The 19,726-nt window shown below is 43.9% G+C and overlaps 1 protein-coding gene across 8 annotated transcripts in view; it reads left to right on the top strand.

Annotated features, from left to right (window-relative positions):
• Positions 1-15,198: 15,198 nt before the first annotated feature.
• nisch (nischarin) overlaps positions 15,199-19,726 on the top strand; it is an 83,031-nt gene continuing 78,503 nt past the window's right edge. For 3 of the 8 annotated variants that reach the window (XR_010020402.1, XM_063067590.1, XM_063067589.1), the window contains exon 1: positions 15,201-15,445. Coding sequence is in view for 6 of the 8 variants with exons in the window: in XM_063067590.1 (XP_062923660.1) it covers positions 15,374-15,445 (72 nt within the window). In the remaining 2 variants the exon portion in view is untranslated. Of the gene's footprint in view, positions 15,446-19,726 lie in introns of all 8 variants that reach the window. The other 5 variants (XR_010020403.1, XM_063067592.1, XM_063067588.1 and 2 more) reach the window with 4 other exon arrangements.

Genomic DNA, 19,726 nt, shown 5'->3' on the forward strand with positions numbered 1-19,726 from the left:
ATAGGCCTTTCCAGCCCTTTGAGCTGACTAGCTCAGCAAACCTCAACAAAGGGGTACTTTACAATGAAGAGTGAACCTACCCAGTACACCTTTGGGAGGAAACCCTCACGCTCCATGGGGAGGATATACAGAGGCTCCTTACGGACGATGCTGGGATTGAACACACAATTCTGATGTCCTTAGCTGCAATAGCGTAGTGCTAACCGCTATATTACTCAGGCACCTTGCAGTAACACATGTATGACTGCTTAATAATAATTCAACCTGGTTTTGCTTTGGCTCCATTATTTACTGTATAACGAGAAAAGGAAAGCAACAACTAATGTGAGATTGGATGCAGTCAAGCATTGCAAAAGCCAAACAATCTGCATAAGTGCAATTGGGGAAAAATAAGGTTTTTGTTCCTTTTGTGAAAATACTGTATACCTTAAAATATTCTACTGAGATTCACAAAAGGTTGAGTACTAACACCCAAAATGATAGCAAGATGTGCAGACTAGATTCAATTCTGTCTTTTTTTTCTGATTTAGTTAGTCCCATTGTGAAAATATCTGAGTCAGGGGAAGATTCAATTCCTGATGACTTCTAGTGGAAAACATCTCTGTAAAAGTTACCAGTGTCAAAGAGGCTTGCTAACATTTGTCTTTGTTACATCTGCAGGCAGTGCAGACCAATTTCCACAACACACGGCATAATAGTGTTTTTCATAATTCTCTTTACAATTGTGGCCACTAGCCTCTCTGCTTAGGTCTTTATAATTTAATATTCTTCTATCAGATCCTATCTCAGCTAGCTGTTTTCTAAAGAGGGAGGAAAGTCCGTATTCTCTAATCTATCTTTCTAACTGTTGTCCCTATTCTCAGGAGCCATTCTCATAAACCTTTGCTGCACTCTTCATATAGTGAAGTGAACAGAATGAAGTGTTGAAGCCAGGCCATTGTTTCATAAAGTTGAGCATGGCTGGTTTTAGATCAATTGATATTTTGAATGACTGCATTCCTCAGAGTCAGAATCAGGTTTAATAAAACTGTAATATGTTGTAAAATATGTTGTTTCTATATTGCAGTAAAATAATTAAAAACTATAAATTACAACAAGAAATATATTTTAAACATTAAATTAAATAATAATTCAAAAAGAGAGTAAAAATGGAAAAAAGAAGCTAGGGTTCATTGTCCATTCGGAAATCTGATGGTGACGGTGAAGAAGTTGATCCTAAATTGTTCAGTGTCCTCCTGTACTTCCTCCTTGATGATAGCAATGGGAAGAGGGCATGTCCTGGGTCATGGGTCAATGGGAAGAGGGTGTGTCCAGGGTTATGTGTCAATGGGAAGAGGGCATGTCCTGGGTTATGTGTCAATGGGAAGAGGGCATGTCCTGGGTTATGTGTCAATGGGAAGAGGGCATGTCCTGGGTCATGGGTCAATGGGAAGAGGGCATGTCCTGGGTCATGGATCAATGGGAAGAGGGCGTGTCCTGGGTCATGGGTCAATGGGAAGAGGGTGTGTCCTGGGTTATGAGTCATTGGCAAGAGGGCGTGTCCAGGGTTATGGGTCAATGGGAAGAGGGCGTGTCCTGGGTTATGGGTCAATGGGAAGAGGGCATGTCCTGGGTTATGGGTCAATGGGAAGAGGGCGTGTCCTGGGTTATGGGTCAATGGGAAGAGGGTATGTCCTGGGTCATGGGTCAATGGGAAGAGGGCATGTCCTGGGTCATGGGTCAATGGGAAGAGGGCATGTCCTGGGTTATGTGTCAATGGGAAGAGGGCATGTCCTGGGTCATGGGTCAATGGGAAGAGGGCATCTCCAGGGTCATGGGTCAATGGGAAGAGGGCATGTCCTGGGTCATGGGTCAATGGGAAGAGGGCATGTCCTGGGTCATTGGTCAATGGGAAGAGGGCATGTCCTGGGTCATGGGTCAATGGGAAGAGGGCATGTCCTGGGTTATGGGTCAATGGGAAGAGGGCATGTCCTGGGTCATGGGTCAATGGGAAGAGGGTACGTCCTGGGTCATGGGTCAATGGGAAGAGGGCATGTCCTGGGTCATTGGTCAATGGGAAGAGGACATGTCCTGGGTCATTGGTCAATGGGAAGAGGGCATGTCCTGGGTCATGGGTCAATGGGAAGAGGGCATGTCCTGGGTCATGGGTCAATGGGAAGAGGGCATCTCCAGGGTCATGGGTCAATGGGAAGAGGGCATGTCCTGGGTCATGGGTCAATGGGAAGAGGGCATGTCCTGGGTCATTGTTCAATGGGAAGAGGGCGCATCCTGGGTCATGGGTCAATGGGAAGAGGGCATGTCCTGGGTCATTGGTCAATGGGAAGAGGGCATGTCCTGGGTCATTGGTCAATGGGAAGAGGGCGCGTCCTGGGTTACGGGTGTCCTTGATGACAGATGCCTCCTTTTTTGAGGTATCACCTTTTGAAGATGTCCACGATGCTGTGGAGGCTAGTGCCCATGATGAAGCTGGTTCAGTTTGAAACTTTCTGCAGCTTTTTCTGATCTTGTGCAGTGGCCCATCTAAACCAGTCAGTGATGCAAATAGTTAGAATGCTCTCCACGGTACATCTGTCGTTTTTGCAGTTACTGGTCTTAGAATCTCCCACCATAGGAAACATCCTCTCCACATCCACTCTGTCAAGGCCTTTCACCATTCAATGGATTTCACTGAGGTCATCTCTCATTCTTCTAAATTCCAGTGAATACAGGCCCAGGGCCACCAAGTGCTCTTCATATGACAAGACATTCAATCCTGGAATCATTTTTGTGAATCTCCATTGAAGCTTCTCCAGTTTCAACATATACTCTCCAGTTTCAACATATACTTTCCAAGATAGGGTGCCTAAACCTGCTCACAATACTCCAAGTGAGGCCTCACCAGTGCTTTATTAAATTTCAACTTTACATCCTTACTTTTATACTCTAATCTTCTTGAAACGAATGCCAACATTGCATTTGCCATCCTCACCACAGGCTCAGCCTGTAAATGAACCTTTAGGGAATCCTACACAAGGACTCCCAGGTCCCTTTATGCCTCAGGTTTTTGTATTTTCCCTCTAGTTAGAAAATAGTCAACTCTCTCATTTTTATTTCCAAAGTACATGACTAATCACTTACCAACACTGTATCCCATTTCTTTGCCCATTCTCCTAATTTGTCTAAGTCCTTTTACAGCCTCCCTACTTTCTCAAAAGTACCTGTCCCTCCACTTGTCTTCATATTGTCTGCAAACTCTGCAACAAAGCATCAATTCCATCATCCAAATCATTGACATGTAACATAAAAGAAAAGTGGTCCCAACACAAACTCCTGTGAAACACCACTAGTCACTGAAGGCCAACCAGAAAAGGCTCCCTTTATTCCCACTCTTTTCCTCCTGCCAACCAGCCACTGCTTTATCCATGCGAGACTCTTTCTTGTAGTACTATGGGCTCGTAGCTTGTTAAGCAGCCTCATGTGTGGCACCTTGCCAAAGGCCTTCTGAAAATCCAAGTACACAACATCAACCGATTCTCCTTTGTTTATCGTGCTTGTTACTCCTTCAAAGAATTCCAACAGATTTGTCGGACAGGATTTTGAGGAAACCATGCTGATTGTGGCCTATTTTATCATGTGCTTCCAAGTACCCTGAAACCTTCTGCTTAATAATCAACTCTAACATTTTTCTAACCACTGGTCTATGGTTTTTTTTTCTGCCTCTCTGTCTTCCTGAACCAAACCAGAATTTAGTGATTCTTGAAAGATCATTACTAGTGCCTCCACGATCTCTTTAGCCATCTCCTTCGGAACCTTGGGGTGTACAGCATCTTGTCCAGGTGACTTATCTACCTTCAGATCTTTCAATTTCCCAAGAACCTTCTCTCTATGTATGGTAACTTTACACACTTCATGGCCCCTGCTACCTGGAATTTTCTCGATACTACTAGTATCTTCCACAGTGAACACTGATGGAAAATCCTTATTCAGTTCACCTGCTATTTAGTTGTTCCCCAATACTACCTCCCCAACATCGTTTTTCCAGTGGTCTGATATCCAATTTTGCCTCTCTTTTACACTTTATGTATCTGAAGAAACGTTTGGTATCTTCTTTAATTTAATTGGCTAGCTTACTTTCGTATTCCATGTTTACCTTCTAAGTACCACACACAAGCTGCTGGAGGGACTCAGCAGGCCAGGCAGCATCTATGGAAAAGAGTACAGTCGATATTTCGGTCAAAACATAGACTGTGCTCTCCTCCATAGATGCTGCTTGGCCTGCTTAGTTCCTCCAGTATTTTGTGTGTGTGTTGCTTAGATTTTCTCTTATTTCTGATTGGTTTACCTTCTTATTTACATTTTAGTTGCCTTCTCTTGGTATTTACTTTGGTTCTGTCTTCACTAAGGAGGATATAAATAATCTTCCAGAAATAGTAAGGGACAGAGGGTCCAGTGAGATGGAGGAACCGAGCGAAATACATGTTAGTAGGGAAGTGGTGTTAGGTAAATTGAAGGGATTAAAGGCAGATAAATCCCCAGGGCCAGATGGTCTGCATCCTAGAGTGCTTAAGGAAGTAGCCCAAGAAATAGTGGATGCATTAGTGATAATTTTTCAAAACTCGTTAGATTCTGGACTAGTTCCTGAGGATTGGAGGGTGGCTAATGTAACCCCACTTTTTAAAAAAGGAGGGAGAGAGAAACCGGGGAATTATAGACCGGTTAGCCTAACGTCGGTGGTGGGGAAACTGCTGGAGTCAGTTATCAAGGATGTGATAACAGCACATTTGGAAAGCGGTGAAATCATCGGACAAAGTCAGCATGGATTTGTGAAAGGAAAATCATGCCTGACGAATCTCATAGAATTTTTTGAGGATGTAACTAGTAGAGTGGATAGGGGAGAACCAGTGGATGTGGTATATTTGGATTTTCAAAAGGCTTTTGACAAGGTCCCACACAGGAGATTAGTGTGCAAACTTAAAGCACATGGTATTGGGGGTAAGGTATTGATATGGATGGAGAATTGGTTAGCAGACAGGAAGCAAAGAGTGGGAATAAACGGGACCTTTTCAGAATGGCAGGCGGTGACTAGTGGGGTACCGCAAGGCTCAGTGCTGGGACCCCAGTTGTTTACAATATATATTAATGACTTGGATGAGGGAACTAAATGCAGCATCTCCAAGTTTGCGGATGACACGAAGCTGGGCGGCAGTGTTAGCTGTGAGGAGGATGCTAAGAGGATGCAGAGTGACTTGGATAGGTTGGGTGAGTGGGCAAATTCATGGCAGATGCAATTTAATGTGGATAAATGTGAAGTTATCCACTTTGGTAGCAAAAATAGGAAATCAGATTATTATCTGAATGGTGGCCGATTAGGAAAAGGGGAGGTGCAATGAGACCTGAGTGTCATTATACACCAGTCATTGAAAGTGGGCATGCAGGTACAGCAGGCGGTGAAAAAGGCGAATGGTATGCTGGCATTTATAGCAAGAGGATTCGAGTACAGGAGCAGGGAGGTACTACTGCAGTTGTACAAGGCTTTGGTGAGACCACACCTGGAGTATTGTGTGCAGTTTTGGTCCCCTAATCTGAGGAAAGACATCCTTGCCATAGAGGGAGTACAAAGAAGGTTCACCAGATTGATTCCTGGGATGGCAGGACTTTCATATGAAGAAAGACTGGATGAACTGGGCTTGTACTCGTTGGAATTTAGAAGATTGAGGGGGGATCTGATTGAAACGTATAAAATCCTAAAGGGATTGGACAGGCTAGATGCAGGAAGATTGTTCCCGATGTTGGGGAAGTCCAGAACAAGTTTGAGGATAAAGGGGAAGCCTTTTAGGACTGAGATTAGGAAAAACTTCTTCACACAGAGAGTGGTGAATCTGTGGAATTCTCTGCCACAGGAAACAGTTGAGGCCAGTTCATTGGCTATATTTAAGAGGGAGTTAGATATGGCCCTTGTGGCTATGGGGATCAGGGGGTATGGAGGGAAGGGTGGTGCAGGGTTCTGAGTTGGATGATCAGCCATGATCATAATAAATGGCGGTGCAGGCTCGAAGGGCCGAATGGCCTACTCCTGCACCTATTTTCTATGTTTCTATGTTTCTATGTTTAAAAGCTTCCTAATCCTCTAACTTCCTACTAATCTTTGTTCTATTAGCTGCCCTCTGTTTGACTTTTATGTTGGCTTTGACTTCTCTTGTTAGCCACAGTTGTGTCATCTTTCCTTTAGGATACTTCTTCCTCTTTGGGATGTATATATCCTGTGCCTTTCGAATTTTTCCAGAAGTTCCAACCATTGCAGCTCTGCCATCATCCCTGCCAATGTTCTTTGTCAATCAATTCTGGTCAACTCCTCTCTCATGCCTCTGTAATTCCCCTTACTCCACTGTAGTACTGATACATCTGACTTTAGCTTCCCCTTCTCAAATTTCAGGGTGAATTTGATAATGTTGTGATCACTTTCCCCTAAGGGTTCTTTTACCTTAAGCTCTCTAATCAATTCATGTTCATTGCACAACCCCCGATCCAGAACAGCTGGTCCTCCAGTGGGCTCAAACATGAGCTGCTCTAAAAAGACATCTCGTAGGCGCCCTAGAAATCCCTCCTCCTGTCATTCAGCACCAACCTGATTTTCCCAATCTACTTGCATATTAAAGTATGCCATGACTATTGTAACATTGCCCTTTTGGCATGCATTTTCTATCTCCTGTTGTAATTTGTAGGCCACATCCTTACTACTGTTTGCAGGTCTGTATACCACTCCCATCGGGTCTTTTCACCTTTGCAATTCTTTAGCTCTATCCACAAAGATTCAACACCTTCTGACCCTATGTCACCTCTTTCTAATGATTTGATTTGTTTTTACCAACAGAGCAACACTGCCACCTCTGCCTTCCTGCCTATCCTTTCGATACAATGTGTATCCTTGGACATCAAGCTCCCAGCTCTAATCTTTCAGCTATGATTCCATAATGCCTACAACATCATATCTGCCATTCTGCAACTATGCTGCAAGTTCATCTACCTTTTTCCGTATATTATGCGCATTCAGATATGACTCTTCCAGTGCTGTGCTCACCTTTTTCGATTTTGTCGCACCATACTCAATCCTTTGATTCCTAACTTTGTCTGAGGTCTTACCACCATCTGCCTTCACTACTTCTCCACTAACCGTTCTGGCACTCTGGTTCCCATCCCCTTGCAACTCTAGTTTAGACCCCACCGTGCAGCATTAACAAACCTTCCCACCAGGAAATTAGTCTCCTCCAGTTCAGGTGCAAACCGTCCCTTCTTTACAGGTAACATCTTCCTTGGAAGAGACCCCAATGATCCAAACATCTTATGCCCTCCCTCCTACATCAACTCCTTAGCCACGTATTAAATTGTATAATCTTCCTAGATCTAGCCTCACTAGCACGTGGCACGATAGCAATCCTGAGATCACAAAGCTGGAGCTCCTGTCCTTTAACTTAGCAAATATGTAATTCCCTGAACTCCCTGTGCATAACCTTGTCACTCGTCCTACCCATCTCATTGGTACCTACATGGACCATGACTTCTGGCTGTTCACCCTCCCACTTAAGGGTGTTGAGGACTTGATCCGAGATATCCTGATCCTGGCAACCGGGAGACAACATACCATCCGGGAACCTTGTTCTCATCCACAGAACCTCCTGTCCGTTAATGAATCCCCTATCACCACAGCGTGCCCCTTCTTCCCCCTTCCTGTGTGAGTCACAGAGGCTGACTCAGTGTCAGAGACCCAACCACTGGGACTTTCCTCTGTTTGGTCATTTCCCCCCTCTCCCCCGATAGTATACCTGTTGTTGAGGGGGATGGTCATAGGGGTATTCTGCACTGGCTCATTAACCCCTTTCCCCTTCCTGTTACCTAGTTTCCCATGTCCTGCACCGTGGGTGTAACGACCTTTCTATATGCCCTGTATATCACCCGTTCAGCCTCCCGAATGACCTGGAGTTCATCCAGTTCCAGCTTCAACTCCTTAACACGGTTTGTTAGAAGCTGCAGCTGGATGCAGTTCTCGCAGGCGGAGACCTCCCCAGCCTCCCACGCCTCACAAGGAGCATTGCACTATCCTGCCTGTCACCTCTACCTAGCTGAGCAGATATAAAGAAGAGAAGGAAGACACTTGGGCTTTTCTTTCCTTTGCTTCCGCTGAGTGAAGCCTCAAAGAGCTAAAGCCTTAAGATCAACACTACAAAGGTGAAGGAAGAGCAATACGTTGTGAAGTCAGAGTTGTGTATGATATGGAGGGGAAATTTCAGCTCATGGCTTTCCGATGTACGGTGGCCACTGGAGGGAATGTACACTAAATGTTCTGGATGAAGTAACAATTAGTTGTTTTGTCCTGGATGATGTTATACTTTTTGAGTATCGCTGTAGCTGTACACATCTAGTGAGTGGAAAGTATTCCATCTTATCCCTGACCTTCGCCTTGTGTGTGTCAAAATGTGGAGGTGCTGCTTGGCACAGATTATCAGCTTTCAATTTAGCCTTGTAGTCGATGATTTAATGTTGCTGGCCCCATTGTTTTTTTGATTATCATCAAGATGTTGATGATAGTAGTTTGGCTGTTGAGTGTCAAGACAAGGTATTGTAAGATCATTGGGTGGATGTCCTGTGTGCTGTCCAGCTCTTGCTTCATGTGGATACATTCTTTGTCATTGTATGTGGACTTTGAATGGATCTGAACATTATTAACACCAAATGTCCATGATCTCTCTTGATTTATAAAATTAAAACAGGTATAGATAAGAACAGGTGGTCAGAATCTTTTCCTCAGGGCAGGGGTATCTGGGACTTGAGGGCTCAGATTTAAGGTGAGAAATTTAATGGAATTCTGAGGAGCAGGTTTTCCACATAGTGGGTGGTGGTTATCTAGAATGACCTGCCAAAAAAGGTGGTAATGGTGGCACAATTACAATGTTTAAAAGGGTTTTGGACAGACACCTAGATAGGAATGGCATAGGTAAATGTGATTAGAGTAGCTGTCATCAAGATTATCAAGGATAAAGTGGGTGGAAAATGCCTCATGGATTATATGATTCTATGACTATACACACATTGGATATAAGGCTACAATGCTGGAACAAGTTGCCCATACAACTCACTCAGGTTCATTAATGGAGAAATTGAATTAAACACATGTCAGCTTATGTTAAAATTTTATCACAGTTTAGTTTGACCACACATGGAATATTGTGAACATTTCTGGTTTCTTTCAGACATTAAACCACTGGAGAATGTGCCAATGGATTTACTAGGATTATACTTTACTTCAGTATTCACTACGGAAAAGGATCTTGGTGATTGTAGGGATGACTTGCAGCAGACTGAAAAGACTGAGCATGTAGATATTAAGGAAGAGGATGTGCTGGAGCTTTTGGAAAGCATCAAGTTGGATAAGTCGCCGGGACCAGATGAGATGTACCCTGGGCTACTGTTGAAGGCGATGGAGGAGATTGCTGAGCCTCTGGTGATGATCTTTGCATCATCAATAGGGGCGGGAGAGGTTCCGAAGGATTGGAGGGTTGCGGATGTTGTTCCCTTATTCAAGAAAGGAAGTAAAGATAGCCCAGGAAATTATAGACCAGTGAGTCTTAATTCAGTGGTAGGTAAGTTGATGGAGAAGATCTTGAGAGGCAGGATTTATAACATTTGGAGAGGCATAATATGATTAGGAATAGTCAGCATGGCTTTGTCAAAGGCAGGTCGTGCCTTACGAGCCTGATTAAATTTTCTGAGGATGTCACTAAACACATTGATGAAGGAAGAGTAGTTAATGTATTGTATATGAATTATACCAAGGCATTTGATAAGGTACCTCATACAAGGCTTATTGAGAAAGTAAGGAGGCATGGGATCCAAGGGGAAATTGCTTTGTGGATCCAGAACTGGCTTGCCCACAGAAGGCAAACAGTGGTTGTAGATGAGTCATATTCTGCATGGAGGCCAGTGACCAGTGGTGTGCCTCAGGAATCTGTTCTGGGACCCCTACTCTTTGTGATTTTTATAAATGAGGAAGTGGAGGGATGGGTTAATAAGTTTGCTGATGACACAAAGGTTGGGGGTGTTGTGGATAGTGTGGAGGGCTGTCAGAGGTTACAGCGGGACATCAATAGGATGCAAAACTGGGCTGAAAAGTGGCAGATGGAGTTCAGCCCAGATAAGTGTGAGGTGATTCATTTTGGTAGGTCAAATATGATGGCAGAACATAGTATTAATGGTAAGACTTTTGGCAGTGTGGAGGATCAGAGGGATCTTGGGGTCCGAGTCCATAGGATGCTCAAAGCAGCTGCGCAGATTGACTCTGTAGTTAAGAAGGCATACGGTATATTGGCCTTCATCAATCGTGGAATTGAATTTAGGAGCCGAGAGGTAATGTTGAAGCTATATAGGACCCTGGTCAGACCCCACTTGGAGTACTGTGCTCAGTTCTGGTCGCCTTACTACAGGAAGGATGTGGAAACCATTGAAAGGATGTCAGGGGTAAGTTTTTTACGCAGAGTGGTGAGTGCGTGGAATGGACTGCCAGCAACGGTGATGGAGGCAGATACGATAAGGTCTTTTAAGAGACTTTTGGATAGTCATAGTCATATTCATACTTTATTGATCCTGGGGGAACTTGGTTTTCGTTGCAGTTGCACCATAAATAATAAATAGTAATAAAACCATAAATAGTTAAATAGTAATATGTAAATTATGCCAGGAAATAAGTCCAGGACCAGCCTATTGGCTCAGGATGTCTGACCCTCCAAGGGAGGAGTTGTAAAGTTTGATGGCCACAGGTAGGAATGACCTCCTATGACGCTCTGTATTGCATCTCGGTGGAATGAGTCTCTGGCTGAATGTACTCCTGTGCCCAGCCAGTACATTATGTAGTGGATGGGAGACATTGTCCAAGATGGCATGCAACTTAGACAGCATCCTCTTTTCAGACACCACCGTGAGAGAGTCCAGTTCCATCCCCACAACATCATTGGCCTTACGAATGAGTTTGTTGATTCTGTTGGTGTCTGCTACCCTCAGCCTGATGCCCCAGCACACAACAGCAAACATGATAGCACTGGCCACCAGAGACTCGTAGAACATCCTCAGCATTGTCCGGCAGATGTTAAAGGATCTCAGTCTCCTCAGGAAATAGAGATGGCTCTGACCCTTCTTGTAGACAGCCTCAGTGTTCTTTGACCAGTCCAGTTTATTGTCAATTCGTATCTCCAGGTATTTGTAATCCTCCACCATGTCCACACTGACCCCCTGGATGGAAACAGGGGTCACCACTACCTTAGCTCTCCTCAGGTCTACCACCAGCTCCTTAGACTTTTTCACATTAAGCTGCAGATAATTCTGCTCACACCATGTGACAAAGTTTCCTACCGTAGCCCTGTACTCAGCCTCATCTCCCTTGCTGATGCATCCAACTATGGCAGAGTCATCAGAAAACTTCTGAAGGTGACAAGACTCAGTGCAGTAGTTGAAGTCCGAGGTGTAAATGGTGAAGAGAAAGGGAGACAAGACAGTCTCCTGCGGAGCCCCAGTGCTGTTGATCACTCTGTCGGACACACAGTGTTGCAAGCACACGTACTGTGGTCTGCCAGTCAGGTAATCAAGAATCCATGACACCAGGAAAGCATCCACCTACATCGCTGTCAGCTTCTCCCCCAGCAGAGCAGGGCAGAGCATAGGTACATGGAGCTTAGAAAAATAGAGGGCTATGGGTAACCCTAGTAATTTCTAAGGTAGGGACATGTTCGGCGTGACTTTGTGGGCCAAAGGGCCTGTATTGTGCTGTAGGTTTTCTATGTTTCTATACCAGACAGAAAAGGTGTGCCTATTTAGAGAATGAAGAAGATAGCTGCCTTTCTTCAAGGAAATGAGATAACCTAATAGAGGTACACACACACAATGCTGGAGGAACTTAGCAGGTCAGGCACCATCTATGGAGTGGAATTTGGGCCAAAATCCTTCATTAGGACTAGAAAGAAAGCAGGAGAAGCCAGGGTAAGAAGGTGGGGGAGGGGAAGGAGTTCAAGCTTGTGGGTGATTGGTAAAACCATGTGAGAGGAAGGGAGGCTGGTGTGGGGGGAGGGGGGTGAAGTGAAAAGATGGGATGTGATGTAGAAAAGGTAAAGGACTGAAGAAGAAGGAATCTGACATGAGAGGAGATGGGACCATGGGAGAAAGAAAAGGAGGAGGGACAGAAAGAGAGAGAGAGAGAGATGACAGGCAGGTAAGAAGAAGAGGTGAGAGGCGAGCCAGATCAGGAAATGGAAGAAGAGAGAAAGGGAAAGGGGAAAAATTGCCAGAATTTAGAGAAATTAATGTTCATATTGTTAGGTCGGAGGCTACCCGGATGGATTATGAGGGGTTGCTCTTTTAACCTAAGGATGGCCTCATCTTGGCAGCAGAGGAAGCCATGAAATGAATTACGATGAGAGACTGAATGGGTGGGACTGTTTCTGAGCAAAGGCTGGGGGTGACCCTACAAAATCATGACAGGCATGTATAAGGTGGACGATCACAGACATTTTCCCAGGGTTATTGAATCTAAAACTGGAGGCATAGTTTAAAGTGAAAAGGCAGGGACTTAAAGGCGATGTGGGGCAAGTTTTTCCACAGAAGTGACTGTGAGTAGGTGGAATGTACGGCCGGAAGGAGTGGCAGAATAACAGTGTTTAAAATACACTTTAACAGGTTCATGGATTTAAGGGATATGGGCAAACTGGGCAAATGGGATTAGTTCAGGAATGCATCTTGGATGGCTTGGAGGATTTGGGTCGAAGTGCCATTCTTCCATGCTGTGTAAGTCTGTGGCTTTCTATCAAGAAATGGTTGATTGCACTGGATACAGCAGACAATAGGGTCTGATAACATTGTATCTGTATTTGAGAACTCAGTCTGCCTTTAGCCAAGCTGTTCCAGTAATTTACGGCGAAGCTGTTGTGGGCACCAAGGTCACGTAGTGGTTAGCGTGATGCTATTAAGAGCTGAGAGCAGTCTGGAGTTCAGACTTCAATTCCAGTTTATAGAGTCTCCGTACACCCTCCCTGTGGGATGTGTGGCTTCTCCCCAGGTGCTCTGGTTTCCTCCCACAGTCCAAAGGCATACTGGGTAGGCTAATTGGTCACTGTAAATTGGCCAGTGATTAGGTTAAGGTTAATTGGGGCTGAGGCGTTGCTGCCGTGGCGTGGCTCAAATCCTCTGCACTGGATTGTAAAATAAATAAAATAAAATACTGGCATCTATCCAATATGGTGGCACTCTGATGATCTGATATCTAACTATCTGGACATTCAGGTAATTCAGCATCTGGTTCACAGGTCGATGATTCATGTGCTTTCCTGAAAATGACTGGGCTCCTGGTTTCTATGTTCCCCAAAACTTACCAAGTCTCTGGTTGCTGTACTCCACTAGAAGTCACTAGGGTTCCATGTTCCAGCACTCCCTTTAAACTCAAATGGCTCTAATTTCTGAGCACTCATTAAATTTCATGGGACACTGGAAAATTATTACAATAACATATAACATCTAAGAAAATCAATTTAACATTTGATGGGATATTAATATTAACATCCAATGATCAAGGAAATCAGCCAGTCTGGCATTGTCAAATTCCCAAATGTGTCCAAGTTTGTTCAAATATCTCCTATCCACAAAATGCAGGGTATCCAATTTGGATACCCAGTTTACCCTCAATCTCCAAATAATGGAAGGTGCCATTGACACTGCACAAGTGCCACCAACTCACCTTTTCCCCCCAGATTTATTATTACTGATCTATGTTGGGAAGTTTGTTATTTTGTGTAACAGTACAAGGCAAGACATAAAAAATACTGTACGTTACAGAAGATAAATAAATAATGCAAAGCGGATTAGTGAGGTAGTGTTCACTGGGTTCATGGATTGTTTTGAAATTTAATGGCAGAGCAAAGAAGCTATTCTTAAAGCATTGAGTGTAAATCTCCCAGCTCCTATCCGCGCCCCCCCCCATGGTAGTAATGAGAAGAGGGCATATCCCAGATGGTGGGGGTTCTTAATGATGGATGCCACCTTCTTAAACACTGCCTTTCGAAGGTGTCCTTAAAGAGGGACGGGTTGTGCCGGGTAATGGAGCTGGCTGATTTGAGAATCCTCTGCAGCCTCTTTCAATCCTGGACATTGGAGCCTCCACACCAGACAGTGATGCAACCCATCAGAATGCTCCCCATGGTACATCTGTAGAAATTTGCAAGAGATTTTGGTGACATAGCAAATCTCCTCAAACTCCTAATGAAGTATAGCCACTGGTGTGCCTTCTTCGTGGTTGAATTGCAGCAATAAGTTGCTCACCACTGCCCCTTTTGGGTTTCACCAAGGCCACTCAATTCCAGCACAGCTTTATTTGGACCAAAATGTGATTCCCTTGCTGAGGTGAGAGTGACTACTCTTGATAGCTGGGCAGCATTCAGTCAAGGAGCACTGGTAAAACTGAAATCAATGGGTATCAAGGTGAAAACTCTCTAAAAAAAATGGAGTCATAATTTGCACGAAACAAGATGGTTGCCGTAGTTGACTGATGATCAAACAACCCAAATCTCATTCCATGGTAAGGCAGTACCCTGGGCCAAACATCTCTGGCTGTGCTTTTCCTTCTATCATGATATCAGAAATGGAGATGCTTGATAATGATCATACGTTAAATTTCACTTGGTACTCTAAAGTAAATGAAGCAGTCCATGCTTCATGCAGCAAGATCAAGGCCTGGATTGATTACACCTGCAACACAGAAACGCCAGGTAACGGCTATCTCCAACAAAGGAGAATTTGATCATGACACAAGAAATGCCGGAAATCTTGCGCACCACACACGAAATGCTGGAGTAATGTAACACATCGGGCAGCACCTATGGAGGAAAAAGAACAGTCGATGTTTCCAGCCCAGACCCTTCTCCCTCGACATTCAACAGGATTAACGCCACCGACAGCAACCGCGTCTCGACTTTACCCAAAACGAAGCAGCCATGACACGAGGCGAGAAGCACGCGTGACACGACGCAAGGCGAGAAGAGCGCATGACGTGACGCGGGGCGAGAAGAGCTCGTGACGCGACGCGCGGCGAGAAGCGCGCATGACGCGACGCGCGGCGAGAAGCGCGCATGACGTGACGCGCGGCGAGAAGCGCGCATGACGTGACGCGTGGAAGCCGGCGCCGCAGTGTGTGCGCGCCCGCCCGCCCGCCTGTCAATAAAGTTGTGTAGTTGTGGCTTTGCGCTGATGAGGGCGAAGACAAAATGGAGGCGCTTTGGTGCAGTGGTTGAGGAGTAGGTAGGGGCCGCAGCGGGGGTTTTCTGCTCTTTCCCTCTCCCGCCTCCTCTTTTGATGCTGCCGGAGGAGAATGGAGGCGGGACAGCTTACGGAGGGTAAAGAGATCCGCATCATCGGGTCGGAGCTGGTGGAGAACTACACGGTGAGCGAGACCTCATCCTCGGGTGGGGAAAGGCGCAGTACACCGGGACTTGGGGCGAGGGAGAGAAAGTTACATGGGGATAAAGCGATCTCGAAGATATGAGGCTGAAAGGAATCTTCTGCTGCGCCACTCTTGGCGTCCAATTGCAACGCCTTACATAAGGGCATTGGAAAGTCTGTCGGACCTTTGAAGGAGCTACTAAGCTATGACTAATCAAAAAGAAGCAGGATTAAACAAAATTAATTCAGAGCCCTGCAGTGAAGTGTTCCAGATATTTACAGATCGTTTTCTGCACAGTCGTGTTAACCGCAATTGTAATATTTTGTAAATTGACGAGGGCTTTTGATAGCAATATTTTTAACATGAGCCTAATAGTGTTTCACCGAATGTATTTTCCTCAGAGTTTCCTTACATCCTGGCACGTAGGTCACAATGAAGAAATTAGTACAATTTGAATAATATCTTTATTTGATGAGACAGCCTGCATGTTCCAAGGCTGTGTTCCTCGCCTTTTCTTTTCCTAAGAATTAAATACACACCGTGGAGTAGAATAGGATTTGATCACATCTGTCCATCCGATTGTGTTACTTGGTTTCATCACTCATTCATAACAATAAATTATTTGATTGACGTCTTTGAATAGTAATTGGGGAAACGTTTACGTCTCTGGTGTGATTTACCTCACCTCTTTGGCTAATTCCATCATCCTAGGCAAGATTGCTGCAATTGGTAGAAGTACAGTTATATTCTGGGTAACAGATAGCAAAGAGTGCTCTTTGGTTCTGGTATTAATTAGTTTGTTTTCTGGCCCCACAACTGTGAGAGTCTTTGAGTGCAGCAAAATTCTGATAATATAGTACTCTCAAGGCTTTGGTGATGGACTGTTGGATTTCACTATAATTAATATCCAAATACCTTTTCCCCACTATCTTTTTGTTACTCAATGGTATGATTTTTTTTCCCAATGAACCACAAGTTCAGAGTGAGCAGGAAATGCAACATCAGTTTCAGCTTGTGTGTTTCAGTTTGTCAAAACAAGCTGGCAGTTTTCAGTTTTAAACATAACTAATGTAGTGAACTAAAATTTTATTTTGGAAATCGTCAGTATATTATGTGGCATTTTAAGTTTGCAGGTGTGCAAGGAAGCTCCGTAGAATGTTGCTTAAGATTAATGAAAATGAAAATTTCCTCCTCTAGGAATTGGCTTTGATGATTTCTTGTTCCTTGGTGTCTATATTGAGTTGTGCTCACAATTATTTGCCTGATGTGGGAGATGAAGAATGAAGATTCAGACTTAACATTTTATATCTATTCCATTAAAGGCAACTTCAGTCAACCTTTTTTTTGTATTTGAGGCAGTCCAGACTTCCCAGAGTTACATTGTTGTGATGCAGCCCATGCATATTGTGAAGCAAAACCTCTGGTAAAAACACAAGAACAAATAAAAAAAACTGAAGCTAGAGTTGGCCATTTAGTGTCTCCTCTCTGCACTGAAGCTTCACTAAGATCATGGCCAATCTTTTACTTCAAAGCTACTTTCTTGCAAAAATTTTGGAATATGGTTTTTGTGTTTATCCAAAAAATCTACAGGTTTATGTCATGAATAAATGTGGCTTGCAAGCAGCTTTGGTAGAGAATTTCAAAGTTTCAGTACACCCAAAGTTGAGGAAGTTACTTCTTTGACTGGAATAATGGATGCCTTATTTTGAGAGTACTCCTAGTTCTAGACAAAAAAGCCAGAAAATGCTGTCAATCGCAGGTCAGGCTACATCTGTGGAAAGAGAAACAGCTAAAGCTTCAAATCAAAGACCCCTTGTCAGAATTTCATCAGGTCTGATGAAGGTAACTCAGTTTCTCCTCACACAGATGCAGCCAGATTTGCTGAGTATTTCCAGTATTCTGTTTCCTTTTTAAATTTACAGCACCTGCAATTTTATTTTGCGTTTTTTCCCCACAGTCATGAAACATCATCCTTAAAATTGCACAGTATTATGTTGTTTTTTTAAAAATACACACACCAGAAGACACCCCTGACCCCATACCCTTCATGCAAGAAATCAATCTAATGACCGTGAGGTTGCTTTGAGCTGCAGCTTCTAAGGAACATCCTAAAAAAGGGAAAGAAAAATTTAGGAAAAAAGAAAAGTTTAGGGAGATGATTTTAGAACTTGTACATTTGTAGTTCAAGGCATGACCATAAATGTTTTGGATCTTACATCTAGGGACTAGAATTGAAAGGAGCATCTATATCTCGGAGTAGCATGGGGTCAGAAGGTATTAAAGATGAGCAAGATTTGAAAACTGGCATCATTTTAAATTAGTGGCATTCGATTACCTAGGTGTTAGAATGATAATTTTGTGTGAATGAGACTTGGTTTGCGTTAGAAAAGGGAACAGAATTTTGGATGATTTCAGTTCAGTGTTAGGAAAGAAGCCAGCCCGTTAATGCACTGAAGACCCTGACCTGGAGTAACACTGACTTTGGTTCTTTGCGGGAATGGGGCCTGCTCTCGGGACTTCACGACTGGCCTCTTTTCGATATACCAAGGACGCGGCCTGAAAGACTAGTGCCCCTTCAGGGTGCTGGATTTTCGTGGCTTTGGAGGTGGGCTGATTCAAGGCTGGTGCCATCAACTGATGTGTTGTGGGAGAACATAGAAGATTGGAAGCAGCTAGCCCAGAGACCCGAGTTCTTTGGGCACAGAGCTTGGGAAAAGCAATGCAACAGGTTTTTAACACCGTAAATCAGTGTGTTGTTTGTTATGTCTCCCCTCTCACTGTGAAACGGGGACACCTTTTTTCCCCTTGTTAGGGAGAGGGAGACCCTGTGGTTTGTTGAATTACTGGGTGAATGAGTAGTGTTCCGGTTACTACAAGTCTGTGTCTTTATTGATGCTTTGCTGTTTGATTGAGTGCTCAGTGAAGGGTGCTGATGCTTTTTTGCTGGCGGGGGGGGGTCATTGCCTTGCTGCTTGTGCGTGGGGGGGAAGCTGGGGGGGGGCTTTGGGGTTCTAACGTTTAATTGTCATTCATTTGTTGGGCCACTGCTCTGTTTTCATGGATGTTTGCGAAGAAAACGAATTTCAGGATGTATATTGTATACATTTCTCTGACATTAAATGTACATGCCTACGTGCTTACCTATTGACCTATTGGAAATAATGTTCATGGGTTTCCTTAACATTGTAGTTTTAGCAGGCTAAGATGTGGAATTATGTGTGAAAACAAATAACATGTTTAGATGCGTTGTCAGGTGGCCCATAGTTGAGACAGCAGAATGTGAACATTCTTAATGCTGAATTTTGAAACAAAAGATTCTCCTATATTTTGTATCGTAAGTTGTTAAGAGTATCACTTAATGTCTAATTTTTGAGTAAATGTCTTCTGGGAGGTTGGATATGTGACTCCAGTGTTATCTTGCTTATGATTTTTCTTTCTTAGTTACCCTTACTTGGGCAAAGGCCATCAACTGCAGTTCGCCAGGATCGCTGCTCTCCCAGGGATGAGGTCTTCGGAGTTTTTTTGGCGTTTCTGTAGCTCTGGGTTTTTACTGGATGGGATTGGTGGCCCCGTGCCCACCCCATGCCCAGCCCTCTTCCTTTCGCAGCCGGGCATGGGACTGCCTATGGTGGAGTAAGGTTTTTCTTGGGTTGCTTGTATTGTTTTACGTTCCGGTTCATTATGACTGGAAGCTAACAAGGAAAGTAAAAGCCAAAGTGTCAACACAACATTTACTTGATCGGGGCAGCACCCTTTGCCTGATTTCCGTAATCTCAGGCACAGAGGCAATTTCAACCCAACCTGTATCTTTCCTTTGTGGAGGGCAGATTATTTTTTTTTGTCCCTAACAGCATGGAGCAGCTGTTGACTCAGTTACAGCAGACTGCAGAGTGAAATATGAGGTGTTTGTAATTTGACAGTTTTGTATCACGAGATCAATACTTGAAAAGTTATTCACTGCGACATTTTGCATTTTCACTTTTCCAAGTTTACTTACATATTTTGTTTGACTTTTCCAATTATCACCACTTAATTTATCTGAAACTAATTTTTGATTAATCAGAAATTTATTCCTATTGGAAATTAATGATTGAAACCATTCACTTTTGTTATTAACACAAGCACCATGCACTGAATCCACTCCTCTCCCTGCCAGTTCTGAAGCTGAACTAAATTCAAGTTTGATATTATATTTAACATCTGGATTTGTGTTCCTGCCATCATTGAGAGCCCATCTCCAAATGACTCCAACCTACCTCATTCAATAGGTGAAACCCAAAT

The sequence above is a fragment of the Mobula hypostoma genome, chromosome 15 (genome assembly GCF_963921235.1).
Source record: "Mobula hypostoma chromosome 15, sMobHyp1.1, whole genome shotgun sequence".
Taxonomy (NCBI): domain Eukaryota; kingdom Metazoa; phylum Chordata; class Chondrichthyes; order Myliobatiformes; family Myliobatidae; genus Mobula; species Mobula hypostoma.